Raw genomic sequence first — 20552 nt, 5'->3', positions numbered from 1 at the left:
AAACGATTGTAATATAAATTTGAAATTATTACTTTTGAGACGCTTCAGGACTCATATTTTAAAGTATCAAATCCACCTGTATCTTCGAATGCAGTCATGTTTCTGCTCATGGTCGTTATGCGGTTATGTTTTTAGGATGGCTCGAAATTGTAAAAAGAAAACTGAAAGAGGCAATGTTTCTGAAGCAGCGATGAGATTAGCAGTGACAGAAGTAAAGCGGAATGAAAGATCAGTTAGTGAGCAGAGAGAGCAACATACCTACGAAAACCTTCATAGAGGTACCGTAACAAATTGAAAGACTTGGAACCTTTTGGAACGTCAAAAAAATTCTGGGGTAGATTTGGTTTCGTAGAAAGATTTCAGATACCATATTTCTCTGTTTTGTAGTCTTTACATAATATTTAAGCTAATTTAAAAATAACAACGGATATAATGAAAGTAGTGTATAAAACTGTTGTTGTTGTCTTCAGTCCTGAGACTGGTTTGATGCAGCTCTCCATGCTACTATATCCTGTGCAAGCTTCTTTATCTCCCAGTACCTAGTGCAACCTACATCCTTCTGAATCTGCTTAGTGTATTCATCTCTTGGTCTCCCTCTACGATTTTTACCCTCCACGCTGCCCTCCAATGCTAAATTTATATAATGTATAAATTTGTATAATGTATAAATCTAAGTTCACTAATAATTTTAAAAAACTTTATTAAGGATTACTTAGATAGGACATACATAGCTAACAAAAATTCATGTTTCCGAGTACCTCAACCCGAACAGGAAACCTTGCTTGAAGAGTACCTTAATGGCACATACTTTGGGTTTTCATTCAAACAAGTTTGACAGTTTGCCTACATCTATACAGTTGCCTGCCAACGCAAAAGACACCAGTCTTGGACTCACTTTGGAATAGCAAGACCTGGTTGGATTTCAGGATTTCTAAAACGACATCCAAATCTCTCCTTCGAACTCCTTAAGCAAGTGGTTTGGCACGATGTTGTGGCTTCAACAAGTACAACACAGCCTTTTTTGTTTGTTAATCTGAACAATGTTCTGATAAGACTGAAACTGACGCCTCGTGACATCGGGAATGTAGATGAAACTTGAATCATTACAGTCCAAAGGCCTGATCGAACAGGAGCTCGAAAGGGACTGTGTCAAACAGGGCTACTGACATCTGCTGAAGGAGGATCGCTTGTCACTGTGGCTTTAGAAAATGGGAATAGCGTGCCTCCATTTCTCATATTCCCTAGGTTAACTTCAAACCCCATTTTAACAGACACTGTCATGCTGCGAGCTATGGTAGCGCCCAACCCTCAAGTTGGATGACAGAAGCTTGCTTCTTGAAATACATGCAACATTTTGCAACTCTTGTTTGATATTCTAAAGACCATTCTTGTTTGGTACTAATTGACAGCCGTAGTTTCCATTTGTCAGCTGAAGAAAAATGGCGTCACACGTTTGTCTTTCCCAGTTCACTATAGTCACAAACTACAGCCCTTAGACCGAAGTATTTACAGCCTTTTTAAGAAATTTATAAACTCACTGTGTACTGCATAGATCACAGCAAACGAACGACCAGTGACAATATACACTATGTGATTAAAAGTATCCAGACACCTGGCTGAAAATGACTTACAAGTTCGTGGCGCTCACCATCGGTAATGCTGGAATTCAGTACGGTGTTGGCCCACCCTTGTCCTTGATGATAGGTTTCACTCTCGCAGGCATACGTTCAATCAGGTGCTAGATGGTTTCTTGGAGAATGGCAGCCCATTCTTCACGGAGTGCTGTACTGAGAAGAGGTATGGATGTCGGTCGGGGAGGCCCGGCACCAAGTCGGCGATTCAAAACATCCCAAAGGCTTTCTAGAGAATTCAAGTCAGGACTCTGTGCAGGCCAGTCCATTACAGGGATATTACGATCGTGTAACCACTCCACCACAGGCCGTGCATTATGAACAGGTGCTCGATGGTGCTGAAAGATGCAGTCGCCATCCCCGAATTGCTCTTCAACAGTGGGAAGCAAGAAGGTGCTTAAAACGTCAATGTAGGCCTGTGCTGTGATGGTGCCACGCAAAACAAGGGGTACAAGCTCCCTCCATGAAAAACACGGCCACACCTCACCATCGCCTCCGAATTTTACTGTTGGTACTACACACACTGGCCGATGAAGTTCACTGGGCATTCGCCATACCTACATCCTGCCATCGGACAGCGAAATTGCGTACCGCGATTCGTCACTCCACACAACGTTTTTCCACTGTTCAATCGTCCAATGTTTACGCTACTTATACCAAGCGAGGCGTCGTTTGGCATTTACTGGTGTGATGTGTGGCTTATGAGCAGCCGCTCGACCATGAAATCCAAGTTTCCTCACCCCCCCACCTAGCTGTCGTAGCACTTGCAGTGGATCCTGATGCAGTTTGGAACTCCTGTGTGATGGTCTGGATAGATATCTGCCTATTACACATTACGACCCTCTTCAATTGCCGGCGGTCTCTGTCAGTCAAGAGACGAAGTCGGCCTGTACGGTTTTGTGTGTACGTGTCCTTTCACGTTTCCACTTCACTACCAGATCTAGGGATGTTTAGAAGTATGGAAATCTCGCGTACAGGAGTATCACACAAGTGACACCAAATTACCTGACCACATTCGAAGTCCGTGAGTTCCGCGAAGGGCAACATTCTGCTCTCTCACGATGTCTAATGACTACTGAGATCGCCGATATGGAGTACCTGGCAGTAGGTGGCAGCACAATGCACCTAATACGAAAAACGTATGTTTTTGGGGGTGTCCGGATTCTTTTGATCAAATAATGTACCACCTCCTAAGTCGTATGAAAAGTTCACTACCGAATGCAATTACGACCAGAAACATACTAGCTGGATTCAAAGTGACATGCACCCCTCCTTCCCCTTAAACAGGGACATTTTCACAGACAGTGACTTTCTGCCTTCGTACATAATAGAGAGACCTGATCCAAATGTTGTTGTTTATGGTTTGATTGCTGAAGCCGGCCCTTCAGCTGCTTAATAACACAGTGATAGGCATATTTATGTCAATAGCAACGCCTCTTAAGTTAAAAGTCATTTCGCGTCAACAACAACACTTATCAACGCCTGAAGAAGTCAAGCCATTTAAGACGTCACAAACACGAAAAAAAGACAGCATAGAAACGAAGAACTTCAGCACTACCGAGAGATACGCCAGTGAAATACGCATTACAACGCGAACACCATGCCTTCAAGGAGAGAAAACAAATAAACTTTAAAGAGAAATACTAACGTTCTGCGTAAATATGGCTGTGGTCATGACAAAGCAGAATGAGGGTATGCACTTGTAAGACGATTCTTCAAGATCAGAAAGATGAAAATGAGGATGTCCTGTGTCTTAGGTGACCAAAACCGTTCTCTCACAGCAATTCAGGTTATGAATTGATTCAATGTACAAGTTGCAAGTGGTGGGCACACCTGTCATGTGTCAAAAATGACGTGAAAGGACTTTTCTATGAATGTTGGAACTCTGTAGGCTGTTTAGGTTTTTTTATTGGTAACGCCACGTAGCGCGCTGTATGAAAATCACTGGCTGTGTTGTGTGCAGTCTGTGGCTGGTTTGCATTGTTGTTTGCTATTGTAGCGTTGGGCAGTTTGCTGTTAACAGCGCGTAGCGTTGCGCAGTTGGAGGTGACCCGTCAGCCGTGGTGGATGTGGGGAGTGAGATGGCGAAGTTTTGAGAGCGGTTGATCTGGACAGAGACAGTAAATTTGTAAGACTGGATGTCATGAGCTGATATATATGTTACGACTTTTGAACGCTATTAAGGCAAATACATTGTTTGTTCCCTATCAAAATCTTTCATTTGTTAACTATGCCTATCAGTAGTTAGAGCCTTCAGTAGTGAGAATCTTTTATTTAGCTAGCAGTATTGGCGCTCGCTGTATTGCAGTAGTTCGAGTAACGAAGATTTTTGTGAGGTAAGTGATTCATGAAAGGTATAGGTTATTGTTAGTCAGGGCCATTATTTTGTAGGGATTATTGAAAGTCAGATTGCGTTGCGCTAAAAATATTGTGTGTCAGTTTAGTGTTGATCAGAATAGGTAAAGAGCCAAATGTCTGAGTACGTTCAGTTCTACTCAGCTGTTTGAAAATTAAATAATGTAAGAGGTTTATTGGCGCAGTAATTCATTAATTTTTTCAAAGGGGACGTTTCATAATAACTAGTGTCGTAACTATTGAAATAATAAAATCTGCTGGGCCAAATTGCCCAGTGGGTGGGGTAGGTTGGCCCCAGTGATATTGGTGTACTAAACATTTTTTTAATGAACAGACAATCAGTGAGATGCCACAATTACTTAGCTGTAAGGCTGCTGAAACAGTGCACCAATGTTTCCACATAAAAAGCTCGGTGGAAGCATTCAAAGTACAGGCTGGAAAAAATCAAAAAAAGCGTGCACCAGCCTGCCCCAGTCTCCACTATTTATCGTAGACGCATAGCCACATAGTTGTAGCCTGGCTTTATACGCGCCTTCCTAGAATTCGTTACATATCTTGCAGAGCACAACTTGTCTATGAAAAACTAAAACCTCCTCCCGAATAGGCCATGCCGGCCGGAGTGGCCGTGCGGTTCTGGGCGCTACAGTCTGGAACCGCGAGACTGCTGCGGTCGCAGGTTCGAATCTTGCCTCGGGCATGGATGTGTGTGATGTCCTTGGGTTGGTTGGGTTTGGGTAGTTCTAAGTTCTAGGGGACTGATGACCACAGCAGTTGAGTCCCATAGTGCTCAGAGCCATTTGAACCATTTTGAATAGGCCATGGAAGCCCAACAGTAACGACCGGCCGCCGTGTCATCCTTAGTTCACAGGCGTCACTGGGTGCGGCTTTGGAGGGGCACGTGGTTAGCACACCGCTCACCCGGCTGTATGTCCGTTTGCGAGACCGCAGCTGCTATTTCTCAATCAGTAGCTCCTCAGTTTGCCTCACAAGGGCTGAGTGCATCCCGCTTGCCAACATCGCTCTCGGAAGACAGGATGGTCACCCATTCGAGTGCCACCCCCGCTCGACAGCTCTTAATTTCGGTGATCTGACTGGAACCGGTGTTACCACTGGAGCAACGCCGCTGGTAACTTGTCTATGAAAACGGTAATATCTGATACCAATCTGTGATCAGTCTTTGCTGTTGTCGAGTGAGGCACTGATTGCAGTGAAACCAGAAGGAATTTTGAACCTCTTGAAGCTCAAACAATGTGTAAGAGCAGTAGTCATATAAAGGAAACTTATAGACAAGTTCCTGAGAGAACTGTCACGCCTTGTCAATGACCATAGGTTTCAAACTCGATATGATTTGTTGTTGTCGGTGAACTCAGGACCATTTCAACCAGCTTCAGAGTAAATGCTGCGAAAGTACCTGCAACGTCAACGTACGAAAAAGATACAGTATATTAGCTGAAGGCACGAAGCGTGGTCCGACGAGTCGTAATTTTTCCACTGAGTATATGTTGTTGTTGTTGTGGTCTTCAGTCCTGAGACTGGTTTGATGCAGCTCTCCATGCTACTCTATCCGGTGCAAGCTTCTTCATCCCCCAGCAACCAGCCTACATCCTTCTGAATCTGCTTAGTGAATTCATTTCTTGGTCTCCCTCTACGATTTTTACCCTCCACGCTGCCCTCCAGTACTAAATTGGTGATTCCTTGATGCCTCAGAACATGTCCTACCAACCGATCCCTTCTTCTAGTCAAGTTGTGCCACAAACTCCTCTTCTCCCCAATTCTATTCAATACCTCCTCATTAGTTGTGTGATCTACCCATCTAATCTTCAGCATTCTTCTGTAGAATCACATTCGAAAGCTTCTATTCTCTTCTTGTCTAAACTATTTATCGTCCATGTTTCACTTCCATACATGGCTACACTCCATACAAATACTTTCAGAAACGACTTCATGACGTTTAAATCTATACTCGATGTTAACAAATTTCTCTTCTTCAGAAACGCTTTCCTTGCCATTGCCAGTCTACATTTTATATCCTCTCTACTTCGACCATCATCAGTTATTTTACTCCCCAAATAGCAAAACTCCTTTACTACTTTAAGTGTGTCATTTCCTAATCCAATTGCCCCAGCATCACCCGACTTAATTCGACTACATTCCATTATCCTCGTTTTGCTTTTGTTGAAGTTCATCTTATATCCTCCTTTCAAGACACTGTCCATTCCGTTCAACTGCTCTTCCAAGTCCTTTGCTGTCTCTGACAGAATTACAATGTCATCGGCGAACCTCGAAGTTTTTATTTCTGCTCCATGGATTGTAATGCCTACTCCGAACTTTTCTTTTGTTTCCTTTACTGCTTGCTCAATATACAGATTGCATAGCATCAGGGAGAGGCTAGAACGATGTCTCACTCCCTTCCCAACCATTGCTTCCCTTTCATGCCCCTCAACTCTTATAACTGCCATCTGGTTTCTGTACAAATTGTAAATAGCCTTTCGCTCTCTGTATTTACCCCTGCCACCTTCAGAATTTGAAAGAGAGTATTCCAGTCAACATTGTGAAAAGCTTTGTCTAAGTCCACAAATGCTATAAACGTAGGTTTGCCTTTCCTTAATCTTTCTTCTAAGATAAGTCGTAGGGTCAGTATTGCCTCACATGTTCCAGCATTTCTATGGAATCCAAACTGATCTTCCCCGAGGTCGGCTTCTACCAGTTTTTCCATTCGTCTGTAAAGAATTCGCGTTATTATTTTGCAGCTGTGACTTATTAAACTGATAGTTCGGTAATTTTTACGTCTGTCAACACCTGCTTTCTTTGGGATTGGAATTATTATATTCTTCTTGAAGTCTGAGGGAATTTCGCCTGTCTCATACTGAGTATATAGTAATTGGAAATGGACACGGCCAGGAGACATTCACTTTATCTGCTCTGGTTCGCCATTGGAGGATGGGTGAAAAGGAGGGGTAAAGAGGTGTTTGATGCCATTAGCATTGCAGAACCGTTCACACAGCGCCACAGTGATTTGTGGCCCATTATCTGACATGAGGATGCAGGGAAGCCCTTCGATGTGGAGAATCTGGATAAGTGCATTGAGTGTGTCAGCTGTAGAGATTGACGCCTTTCTAATCACATATGGGTATTTAGAATAAGCATCCACGACAATGAGCCACATAGAGCATAGAAAGGGACCAGCAAAGTCCAGATGAATGTGGACCTGGGGCGACAGGGAGTGGGACAGGTGCAAAAGACTGAGATGGAGCATCTCGATGTTGGGCTCATGCAGAACGGTTGCACAAGTTGGCCTCCATATCTTTGTTCAGTCCTGGCTCATACACATCTTGCCTAGCAAGGGCTTTCATCCACAAGATACCCAAGTGTCCACAATGGAGGAGTTCCAAGACATGAGGACATAAGGCAGATGGGATGACAACAGAGTGGGTATGTGCCTCCGCATCCAGCAGAAGAAGATCATAGACAACAAACAAACGATGAGATAGGCGAGCCCATGCCTGCAGTTCTGGATCAGCAGATTTTAAAAAAATAAACTGATGACCCATGTTGCAAATACTGAATGACAGCACATGTCTGTGGTGATGTGAGCAGCTGTAATGGGAAACACTTCCGAGGTGCATTGTTGTCCTATATCAATGCAGTAACTGAAGATCTCCTGTTGTTTCAATGTCCAGTCTGAGGGTAGTAGAGTACAGTGGGCCGTTACTTAACCCTGCTGTTCTGTTCGGGTCTATATGACCCGAAACGAATATGAACGTTATTTTACATTATGTAAATACCAATATATATTTATGAAACTTTGTGACTTTGTCTGAAAATGGATGAGCAGCATGTGTTTTAAAAGGTTTTAAAAAAGTTTAAGAAGTTTGGGCTTCAACTGTAATAGTTGCATATGTAATGTTCGGGTCATAATGACCCGACACAAATATGTTTAGTGTAACTCGTATTTATTTCTAAAATCTGGAAATGGCGAAAATTATTTTTGTTGTGTTGTGTGGGAATAGTGACTGCATCATTCCAACTTACTCTCAACAATCACCTAAAGCTCCATGCGTTCACAACAATGGGCTTGTTTGTTGCTTTCCCCAGGAAATAATAATTGGCAGTTCTCAATAATTGGAATGCTTTGTTTCTGCCCAGTTTGACTTGTGACACCATGGCGATGAGACCATTGAATGATCGTGAGTTGGAAGAAATAGTAAATGCCTCACCAGATGAAGGATCACTTTCTGAGTTTGAAGATCACATCAGCAATGCATCTGAAAGCGAGTGTTCCGATGACAGTTACGACAGTCCACAGCCCATACAAAATAGTGTAGAGACTTTTCTTTCTAAAAATGGGAATATAGAATGGCAGTTGCATCCACCAGCACAACATGGTCGCCTACCAGCTTCGAACATCATCAAGAGTACCCCAGGAGTTACCAGGTATGCAGTCAGCAGAATATCTGATGTAAAATGTTCATTTGAAGCAGTATTTCACACAGCGCTTCAAAATGAAATAATAGAGATGACAAATATTGAAGGGCAGCGAGTTTATGGTGAACAGTGGACAGATATTGATGGTTCTGTTTTCCATGCATACTTAGGACTCTTACTCCTAGCGGGTGTATATCGATCTCATGGGGAGTCTACAAAAAGTTTGTGGGATAAAGATACTGGGCGAAACATATTTCGAGCAACCATGTCTCATGAAACATTCTGTAAGATATCACGTGTCCTGCGATTTGACAAGAAATCTACTAGAGAGGAAAGACGACGTACTGACAAACTTGCCGCAATTCGTAGTATTTGGGAGAAGTGGGTAGAGGTCCTTCCTAAACTGTATAATCCAGGAGAAAATGTTACTGTTGACGAGCAGTTAGTAGCATTTAGAGGTCGCTGTCCATTCAAGCAGTATATCCCAAGTAAACCGGCAAAATATGGGATCAAAATATGGACCATGTGTGACAGCAAAACTTCATACGTACTGAAAGCCCAAATTTATACAGGAAAGGTGAGTGGAGCGGCACCAGAAAGAAATCAGGGAATGAGGGTGGTATCTGATCTCACTTCTGAGTTACGTGGTCAGAATATCACGTGTGACAACTTTTTTACGTCGTACAATTTGGGGCAGCTGCTTCTGAAAAGGAAATTGACTATGTTGGGAACTATACGGAAAAATAAGCCGGAGCTTCCACACAAAATGACCAACAAGGAGGTACACAGCTCTTCATTTTACTTCACAAATGACACTACTGTGGTTAATTATATTCCTAAGAGACACAAGAATGTTGTACTTATGAGCACTCTCCACCATGATGCGGAAATCAGTGACAGGGCTGATAAGAAGCCAAAAATGATTTTGGACTATAATTCAACCAAAGGTGCTGTAGACACGCTTGATCAGTTATTAGGTACATATACATGCAAACGAAAAAGTAATAGGTGGCCAATGATAGTTTTCTACAATATTCTTGATGTTTCTGCTTATAATGCATACGTTTTGTGGATTTCGGTTGACCCTAATTGGAATGCAAGCAAATTGACTAGAAGGAGAATATTCTTGGAGGAACTTGGAAAGTCACTGATAAAAGAACATATTGCATCAAGAACGCATTTCCCAAGAACAGAAGATTCTTTGAGAATGGTCACAAGCATCCAAAACCCGAATGATGTGGGTGGTGTGTCAGAATCGGTAACAACAAGAAAATCTACAAAACGTGCACGCTGTAAGTTCTGTCCATCAAGTAATGACAATAAAACAAACATGGTGTGTGGAAAATGTAGTAAACATATTTGCAAGAAACATGTAACCTACTTGTGTCCACAGTGCAAGCAGTAAGAAAAGAACTGTAGTATTTTATAAGATGATTGTATTGAAAATTCTGTTGTTTCAAATTTATGTGAATACTTGTGCCTAAACTACAATCAGTAAGAAGAGAGGATTCTAAAGTTGTAGTGCTTTCTATGTTGGAATGTAATAAAAAAACTGTAGTGTGTTCTGTACTGTAGTGTGCTCTAAGATGAATATCTGTAATGACAACTGTCTGTTGTTAGAAAATGTCAATACTTACGTCTAAACTGTCAACAATAAGAATAGAAGTATGGAAAAACTGTAGTGCTTTCTAAGTTGAATGCCTGTAATGGAAACTGTCTGTTGTTTCAAATTTATGTGCATATTTAAATGAAAAATATCCCTCAATAAAGTTGTATGCATTGTTATTATTATTATTATTACCATTATTATTATTATTATTATTATTATTATTATTACTAACAAGGTACTGGAATAGAACAACAATGTCGATAGCTAAAACTGTACCAAAATTTATGTTTCTAAAGCATTTTGATATGTCGGGTCATATTGACCCGAACAGTATATATGTCAAGTAAAAGTGAACAGAACAGCAGGGTTAATGGTATAATTATAAGAACTCAAGAAAAGAGCCCAATGCTGTTGTCTTTCAGCTGTCAGCTATGGAAGCCAAGAGTGTGACTCAAAGAGCGCTAACAACACTCTGTGGTCAGTAATTAGGGCAAACGTAATCCCATAATGGTATGTGCTGTGGCCTTCTCCACCAGATATCACGGCGCCTAGAGTATCAGCAACCAAACTGATAGCCTGCATCCGCGGGTTGCCCGCTTCGAAGGCACACCGTAGCACTACACAACCGACAGGCAATATTGATGAATGGCCACAACAACAACAACAACAACAACAACAACACAGCAAAGACACCAGCGGTCACCAGGGGCCACTACCAGCCCACATAAACATAAGGAAGAGGTCGCTGCAGATCCCGGAACTATTTTCACACTTCAAACCACGTGATGGAAAATAGTTCCGAGGTACTCATCCGCCGAAGCGCTATAAAGGCAAGCGCTCGGCCGCACATCGGCAGTTCATCAGCCGCCAGCAGACGTGGGTAGCTGCCGCCCCGGGAGCCCGGCTTGGATCTTCTCGTTGATCTCTGGATTGGGCTTGGTATATAGGAGAACTCTGGCCGAAACTAGTAGGAAATTATTTCAGTTGTTTTCTATAGTATTCTTGTATGTAGTTGTGATTCGAAGACGGATCACTGTTTTGTGTTGGTGTTATACTTGGATACTTTCTGTTGGTTAATTGGACAGTCCAATAAATTGTTTTCGGACTTTGATCGTTAGTTTCTTCTGCTTACGCAGACATATCAGTACACATGGAATTTATTAATGATAAAGACGAACGACAAGGCCATCTTTATCGATCTGTTAGTATTTCGTTGAGAAGGCGTCAGACTTTTCAATGCATAGGAGATGAATCGCTGTGTACCATAATCGTTGTGGGGCTCCAAGAAAGCAATAATGCCACAGGGGGGGGGGGGGGGGGGAGCATCAGCACCCAAAACTAGGGTATGTGATGCAGAAAAGGATTTAAGGCAGGGCGCCAAGCACAACACGTGCTTCAACTGGGTGAAAGCGTACTCATAGGAAGCCGACCGCCAGAACTGAACGCCCTTCTTCCATAACTGGTTCAATGGGTGCTTAATACATGCTGCTTGTTGGGGGAACTTACATGAATAATTCAGTTGATCCAAAAATTCTGTCAGCTCCTATTGGTTTTTGGGGATGTGGGAGAAAGTCAACAGCTGCAACAGTGCAGTCAGTAGGGTGAATCCCATCTTTGTTGAGAAAGTGTCCAAGGTATTGCACTTTCTCTTGAAAGTTGTGTTGGCGGAACTTGAGCCCTACATCACATTACATGGTACAGAGGGTGCAGAGTTTGCGCAGGTGGTCTTGGCACATAGTACCCATAATTATTAAAGCAAATAGGTAATCATTACAAGCAAGAATGGACACGGTTAACCATTCCATGTATCTCTGTAAGATTACCGGAGGATAAGAGATTCCAAAGAGCCAACGGTTATAGCTGTACAAGCCAAAGGGTGTATTGTGATTATAATGTGTCGCGATTCCTGATCCAGTGGTATCTGTTAATAAACAACAGCAGGGTCTAGCTTGGAAAAAGATTCACCACCGACAAGCTCTGTGAGGAGATCCTCCAGACGTGTTATGCGGTAAGTTTCCAAGTGGGGCGGGAAATTGATTGTTTATCAAAAATCTCCAAAGAGCTGGAGGGACATTTGGTTTCCGAACCACTGCCAGGGGTGTGGCCCAGACTCTAGTTTTGACAGGTTCAATTACCCCAGCGTCAAGAAAGCGATCGACTTTGAGCATAACCACCATCTATAGGGAGACAAGAAGTGGACATGCCTGACAGAAACGGGACTCAAAATTGGTGGCCTATCCCAACCCGATTCTAACAGAGACACATAGGTCGTCAAGTTTCTGGAAAGGAACCGTGCCTGAGACGACCTGAACCTCATCCACGATGAAGAAACAAAACAGCAAGAAGGCATCCATACTGAAAATATTGCCAGCTGAGGGACTATTGACAGCAAACAACATTATCGTCTGAGTAACCTTCTTGTATGCTGCCATAGTTGCCGTCACTCCCATGTCTACTTGTAAATGAATGTCCTGATTTTCAATCGTGAGATGAATAAACAACTTGATGATGGGGGGGGGGGAGGGGGGGAATTGCCCTGGGGAACAACAGCGTGGAGTTCATGCACCATCGATTGATGGAAGTGTGGAGTGGGGTCCGACTCTACCAGTGCATGGCAGCAGACTGTTTTGAGATGCCCATCCTTTCCCCAATGGATACAGTGTGCACAGCGATCTGGGCAGTGCGCAGTTGCTGCATTGTGAAGCAGTCGGGACTAGATGGGAGACCACACAGCGTATTTCGACACGTTGTGCTCATAGGACACTGACACGTCCGAAAGTGACAAATCACGACGACGCCCACGGTAAAAGAACTTACGAGAATTCCGTCCTACTAATGGAGGTTGAACTGCTGATACCTGGTGACGAGCCACAAGGCGTTCATTTACTCTCGAAAAATTGTTAGATTTTCAAAATATAATCCAAAAGAGGATTGGCCAGCTTGAGGGCTGCACTGCGGATCCATACGAGAGGTTTTGCAAGACGGATTTGCGCAAGTGCAATAAGTCCCTGCAAATGCGTCACCCACGAGCGGTATCGGTTGCTTGTGGTATTGATGCAAAACAAGGCGCAATGCGATGACATAGAATCTTTGCGTAAAATATTTCTACAGTAACGAACATATCTACTCGAATGTGAGTGCAACCTGATTTGAGAGGGGAGCCAGAGAAGCAGAGGATGATTTCCAACATCACAGGACAAGGCAGATGTATCAAAATATAAAAAAAATCCTTTGGTAAATTCAATAAAAGGGAACAGTTTATAAAGGATCAGTATGGGAAAATATTGACCAACAAAAGTGACATACAAAACAGATGGAAGACATACTTTTCACAACTTCTCAACTACAATGACCCACACTCTTACTTCAAATTGGAAGAACCTAATACAATTGATACAGCTGATACAGTTACTACCCCATCAGTAAACGAAATACAGCAAGCAATAAAGAAATTAAAGAATAACAAGGCTTTTGGCGAGGACAAGATATACGCTGAGTTATTAAAGAATGGAGGCCCACAACTGGAATTAGAAATACAGGCGTTAATAGAAACAATTTGGGAGATGGAAACCATTCCTGCAGATTGGAAAACTGCAATTGTGTGCCCCATATTTAAGAAGAATGATCCACTAGTTTGTGATAACTACAGAGGAATTGTCTTACTGGATGTCACCTACAGAATCTTATCAAACTGCCTATTAAAACAGGTTGATACCAATAACAGAAGAACTGATTGGGGACTACCAATGCGGTTTCCGCAGAAACAGATCCACATTAGATCATTTATTCACCCTAAGACAAGTAACTGAGAAGGCGTGGGAATTCAATGTAGATGTCCACATATTATTCGTAGATTTTAAAAAGGCCTATGATACCATACACCGACAGACACTCCTAAATATAATGAAGGAATTTAAAATACCATCAAAATCAGTCAGATTAGTTAAAATGTGTATCGATGAAACTTTATGTCGCGTAAAGACACCGGTAGGATAAACTGAAGATTTTAAGGTGTACACTGGACTGAGGCAAGGGGATGCCATTTCACCTATTTTATTTAACCTTGTCCTAGAGAAGATTGATAGAGAATTTTCTAAAACCAGTCCACAAGGGAGCCAGCTACAGGATGTGAACATTACAAGACTTGCCTATGCAGATGATGTAGCACTAATAAGGAGTTCCAAAAGAGAATTAATCAGAATGATGCAAAATTACTACAAAATTGCTGAGAAAATAGGATTACATGTTAATGAAGGAAAGACAGAATACCTGCCCGTAAGTAAGAAAACCAGAAAAGATGCACCTCTGACTGCAGATGTATTCAGTTTCAAGACTGTTGAGGACTTCAAGTACCTAGGAAGTATTTTTAGTAATTTTTAGTAATAAAAACAGAACAGATATAGAAATAGATGCCCGTTTATCAACTGCAAACAAGACACTTTTAGTTTCATCAAAATTCTAAGAAAAAGATCACTTCAAAATCCGCTTATATCAATCGACCATTGTACCTGTGATGTTATATGGATGTGAAACATTAATATTTAGAAAGAAAGATGAAGAAAAACTGTTAATATTTGAAAGAAAAGTACTAAGGAAAATTTTTGGACCTGTATGCGACGAAAATAACATGGAACGGAGAATAAGAAGAAATGAAGAATAAAGAGGGCTGTACAAACACCGTAACATCGTCGAAGTGCTCAAGAGGAGAAGTTTGAATTGGGCAGGCCATATAGCAAAAATGACAGAGAATGGACTACCTAGAATGGCATTCAGCAGAACAATAGATCGAACGAGAAGAAGAGGGAGACCCAGAATCAGATGGCGGGATAACATTCGGTAGGACACAATGAGGATGAACAGCAGCGGCAACTGGACAAACAGTGCGTTGGATAGGCAGGAGAGGAAGAGGCTCATAGAGCAGGCGTATGGACGATAAGGCCCTTGCCACATGTAAAGTAAAAGTAAAGTGAAAAGTAAGCCAACTTCTTTAGTAAGAAAAACGTCTCTGGGGAAGCCCAAAAAAGGAAAAGCTATCACTGGAGAGCGTCATCAGAAACCCAAAAACCTGGCGAAGTGCTGTTTCAGCCGCTGCAAATACTGTCCCAATCTCAATTGGTGACGTCAAACGGCCGAAACGCGGGTGGGCGACACACACTGGGAAGCGACAGCAGCCTCCATGGATTGTGAATCCTGGTAAAGCTGAATTTCCTGACATAAGAAGACGCTTTGCTACTGCATCTGCTGTTTGAACTGCTGTTTCAACTGCTGCTGAAGGAGCAACTGTTGCTGTTCCGAGAGTTGCACGCGTTTTGCGTCCGTGAGACATTGTTAGACTTTTTCTTTGTGGCCAGTCATAGGAGACTCTGCCCGACCAGCCAAGGGCGTTTGCGGTGAGTCGCCGATAAACACGGAAAGACAACATCACAGTGGACGGACAACGCAAACTATAAGGCAGAATGACAAGTCCAGAGACTGCACTGCAGTTCCTTCTCTAGATTCTCACACTGATGACAAAATGGTAGATATCGAAATAGACGACAGAGGGATAGAGAAACAATTAAAATCGCTCAAAAGAGGAAAGGCCGCTGGAACTGATAGGATACCAGTTCGATTTTACATAGAGTACGCGAAGGAACTTGCCCCCCTTCTTGCAGCGGTGTACCGTAGGTCTCTAGAAGAGTGTGGCGTTCCAGAGGATTGGAAAAGGGCACAGGTCATCCCCGTTTTCAAGAAGGGGCGTGGAACAGATGCGCAGAACTATAGACCTATATCTCTAATGTCGATCAATTGTAGAATTTTGGAACACGTATTATGTTCGAGTATAATGACTTTTCTGGAGACTAGAAATCTACTCTGTAGGAATCGACATGGGTTTGGAAAAAGACAATCGTGTGAAACCCAGCTCGCACTACTCGTCCACGAGATACAGAGGGCCATAGACACGGGTTCCCAGGTAGATGCCGTGTTTCTTGACTTCCGCAAGGCGTTCGATACAGTTCCCCACAGTCGTTTAATGAACAAAGTAAGAGCATATGGACTATCAGACCAATTGTGTGATTGGATTGAAGAGTTCCTAGATAACAGAACGCAGCATGTCATTCTCAATGGAGAGAAGTCTTCCGAAGTAAGAGTGATTTCAGGTGTGCCGCAGGGGAGTGTCGTAGGACCGTAGCTATTCACAATGTACATAAATTACCTTGTGGATAACATCGGAAGTTCACTGAGGCTTTTTGCGGATGATGCTGTGGTATATCGAGAGGTTGTAACAATGGAAAATTGTGCTGAAATGCAGGAGGATCTGCAGCGAATAGACGCATGGTGCAGGGAATGGCAATAGAATCTCAATATAGACAAGTGTAATGTGCTGCGAATACATAGAAAGAAAGATCCCTTATCATTTAGCTACAATATAGCAGGTCAGCAACTGGAAGCAGTTAATTCCATAAATTATCTGGGAGTACGCATTAGGAGTGATTTAAAATGGAATGATCATATAAAGCTGATCGTCGGTAAAGCAGACTGAGATTCATTGGAATAATCCTAAGGAAATGCAATCCGAAAACAAAGGAAGTAGGTTACAGTACGCTTGTTCGCCCACTGCTTGAATACTGCTCAGAAGTGTGGGATCCGTAACAGATAGGGTTGATAGAAGAGATAGAGAAGATCCAACAGAGAGCAGTGCGCTTCGTTACAGGATCATTTAGTAACCGCGAAAGCGTTACGGAGATGGTAGATAAACTCCAGTGGAAGACTCTGCAGGAGAGACGCTCAGTAGCTCGGTACGGGCTTTTGTTGAAGTTTAGAGAACATACCTTCACCGAGGAGTCCAACAGTATATTGCTCCCTCCTACGTATATCTCGCGAAGAGACCATGAGGATAAAATCAGAGAGGTTAGAGCCCACACAGAGGCATACCGACAATCCTTCTTTCCACGAACAATACCAGACTGTAATAGAAGGGAGAACCGATAGAGGTATTCAACGTACCCTCCGCCACACACCGTCAGGTGGTTTGCGGAGTATGGATGTAGATGTAGATGTAGATGTAGAGAGTCAACCAATCTGAGAGCCGAGACGTAGCAAAATGAGGAACCAAAACAGTGTTGAACGTAACGAAGAGTAACGAGAGCACAGCCGGAAGACGACTGAGATCTGGGCCGCAGTGCTGCTAGCTTTCTAGCATGGCCCTGTGGAGCATGACAGACGCCTAGCGCTGAGGTGGCGACAGCAGCGGCTTGTGAATGTTACGAACCGCCTAGCGGCTGTCGTCTAGGTCCATGCATTATGACGGGCTTTCGAGCTCCGAAGGGCCAAGATAGCAGAGATTAAATGATGCAAGCTGTCAGATACAGTGACGGGCCAATGAGGCGTTTAACTGGCAATGTGTGGAGAGTGTGGTTCAGGCCAGAGGTGGTGGGTGTTTTTCTGACCATTATTTGGACCCACGTAGATTACCATGTCTATGAAGCGGGTATTTTACTTCAAAATTGTCGCTGACCAATTGTTGTCCTTTCTTATACGTCTTCATGATGGGCACACTGTGGACACTCAGGCCTTCAATCATGACAACAGCCACATTCTAAGGTCTGCACACATATGTTCCAGCGTTGACGAACTCTCAGGCACCTTTCGTACTTCGACTGTCACACTAAATCACCAGATCTTAATCTCATAGAAAACGCCGGGGCCTATCTGGAACAGAGGCGGAAAGACGCCAGTTAACATTCCCGAAATTTGGAAACTCGATGATTTCTATTCACCAATGAGTGGTTTCACCTCCATGTGCCATACTTCAAGAATGGACTATTCCTCGCCGACCTGAGGTCATTATCAAGCTAGAGTGCACGACTTTACTTCCGGAAGGCGTTCGATACAGTTCCGCACTGTCGCCTGAGAAACAAAGTAAGAGCCTACGGAATACCAGACCAGCTGTGTGGCTGGATCGAAGAGGTTTTAGCAAACAGAACATAGCATGTTGTTCTCAATGAAGAGACGTCTACAGATGTTAAAGTAACCTCTGGCGTACCACAGGGGAGTGTTATGGGACCACTGCTTTTCACAATATGTATAAATGACCTAGTAGATAGTGTTGGCTGATCCATGCGGCTTTTCGCGGATGATGCTGTAATATACAGAGAAGTTGCAGCATTAGAAAATTGTAGCGAAATGCAGGATGATCTGCAGCGGATAGGCACTTGGTGCAGGAAGTGGCAACTGACCCTTAACATAGACAAATGTAATATATTGCGAATACATAGAAAGAAGGATCCTTTATGATTATAATATAGCGGAAGAAACACTGGTCGCAGTTACTTCTGTAAAATATCTGGGAGTATGCGTACGGAACGATTTGAAGTGGAATGATCGTATAAAATTAATTGTTGGTAAGGCGGGTGCCAGGTTGAGATTCATTGGGAGAGTCCTTAGAAAATGTAGTCCATCAACAAGGGAGGTGGCTTACAAAACAATCGTTCGGCCTATACTTGAGTATTGCTCATCATTGTGGGATCCGTACCAGGTCGGGTTCCCAGAGGAGATAGAGAAGATCCAAAGAAGAGCGGCGCGTTTCGTCACAGGGTTATTTGGTAAGCGTGATAGCGTTACGGAGATGTTTAGCAAACTCAAGTGGCAGACTCTGCAATAGAGGCGCTCTGCATCGCGGTGTGGCTTTCTGTCCAGGTTCCGAGAGGGTGCGTTTCTGGATGAGGTATCGAATATATTGCTTCCCCCTACTTGTACCTCCCGATGAGGTCACGAACGTAAAATTAGAGAGATTGGAGCGCGCACGGATTCTTTCCGGCAGTCGTTCTTCTCGCGAACCATACGCGAGTGCAACAGGAAAGGGAGGTAATGACAGTGGCACGTAAAGTGCCCTCAGCCACACACCGTTGGATGGCTTGCGGAGTATAAATGTAGATGTAGATGTACACCTACATCTACACTAACACTCTGCAATTCACACTTAAATGCCTGGTAGAGAGTGCACTGAACCACTTTAACACCATTTCTATCCCGCTCCACTCTCGAACAGCGCGGGGAAAAAAAGAACACGTAAATTTTTGCGTGAAGGCTCAAGGGATAAACAGATCTTTTCTCTCTTATATGCTTAGACTGTGAGATTTAAAGAGTAAATGCACAAATATAGAACTTACTGTAGTGCCTTAGCAACAGCTGGAAAGAACCTGTACATGAGACTTGAAATCCTCGTTTTCAACGTAGGTTCGAATATTTTTCGTCCCCACTGGCGAAATTCTGTGTCTGGATTCCGTTGAGCATGGCACTCGACTCCAAAACCGACGGAGGAGATGACGTCGGTGGTGAACCTGGCGGCTATCTCCCGCATCTCCAGAATCTCGCCCCTCTTCGCTGGCTCCTGCAGCACCTCCACGAGTTCGCGCCCACAGTCCTGCATCGTCTGGAAGCAAGAAGTGACTAGTGGTTAGAAAAGTTCCTCCCCTATACACAAGGTGGCCAGAAACAGTTTGAAAAACTTTCAAGAGTGTTGCAGGGTAGGTTGTGCTGAAAAATAATTCTCAAGAAAAAAATTCGATAAGTCGCGCATTTTCCGAGCTAATTAGCATTGAAGATAGCCAATCAGGTTCTTTCACGCACAAATTCAAATGCCCCGCCATATACACTGAAGAGCCAAAGAAACTGGTACAAATGTCTAATATCGTGTAGAGCCTCCGCGAGCACGCAGAAGTGCCCCAACATGGCTAATGTCTGAAGTAGTGATGGAGAGAATTGGCACAATGAATCCTGCAGAGCTGTCCCTAAATTCGTAAGAGCGCAAGGGGTGAAGGGCTCTTCTGAACAGCACGTTGCAAGGCATCCCAGATACTCCCAATAATGTTCATGTCTGAGGAGTTTGGTGGCCAGTGGAAGTATTTCAACTCAGAAGAGTGTTCCTGGAGCCATTTTGTAGCAGTTCTGCACCTGTGTGGTGTAGCATTGTCCCTCTGGAATTGCCCAAGTCCGTCGGAATGTACAATGAACATGAATGGATCCAGGTAACCGCACAGGAATCACCTGTCAGAGTCATATTTAGATGTATCAGGCTTCCCATATTAGTCCAATCCCTCTGGAATTGCCCAAGTCCGTCGGAATGTACAATGAACATGAATGGATCCAGGTAACCGACAGGAATCACCTGTCAGAGTCATATTTAGATGTATCAGGCTTCCCATATTAGTCCAATCCCTCTGGAATTGCCCAAGTCCGTCGGAATGTACAATGAACATGAATCGATCCAGGTAACCGGACAGGAATCACCTGTCAGTCATATTTAGATGTATCAGGCTTCCAACTGCACGCGCCCTACATCCTTACAGAGCCTCCACCGGCTTGAACAGTCCCCTGATAACATGCAGGGTCCATGGATTCATGAGGTTGTCTCCAAACCCGTACATGCCTATCCGCTCGATACAATTTGAAAAGATACTCGTCCGACCAGGCAACATACTTCCACTCACCAACAGTCCAATGTCAGTGTTGAAGGGCCCGAGGGAGGCGTAAAGCATTGTTCGTGCAAT

General features: G+C 43.4%; 1 protein-coding gene across 1 annotated transcript in view; it reads right to left on the bottom strand.

The window, feature by feature from the left end:
* LOC126263476 (probable cytochrome P450 6a14) overlaps positions 1-20552 on the bottom strand; it is a 148705-nt gene that overhangs the window by 34582 nt on the left and 93571 nt on the right. Inside the window, exon 6 of the mRNA XM_049960570.1 lies at positions 19173-19435. Within this exon, the coding sequence (XP_049816527.1) occupies positions 19173-19435 (263 nt within the window). The remainder of the gene's footprint in view (positions 1-19172; positions 19436-20552) is intronic.

Source organism: Schistocerca nitens, chromosome 6, assembly GCF_023898315.1.
Source record: "Schistocerca nitens isolate TAMUIC-IGC-003100 chromosome 6, iqSchNite1.1, whole genome shotgun sequence".
NCBI classification, from domain to species: Eukaryota; Metazoa; Arthropoda; class Insecta; order Orthoptera; family Acrididae; genus Schistocerca; species Schistocerca nitens.
The sequence above is the reverse complement of the archived record's forward strand: the minus strand, read 5'-3'. Positions and strand labels throughout refer to the sequence as shown.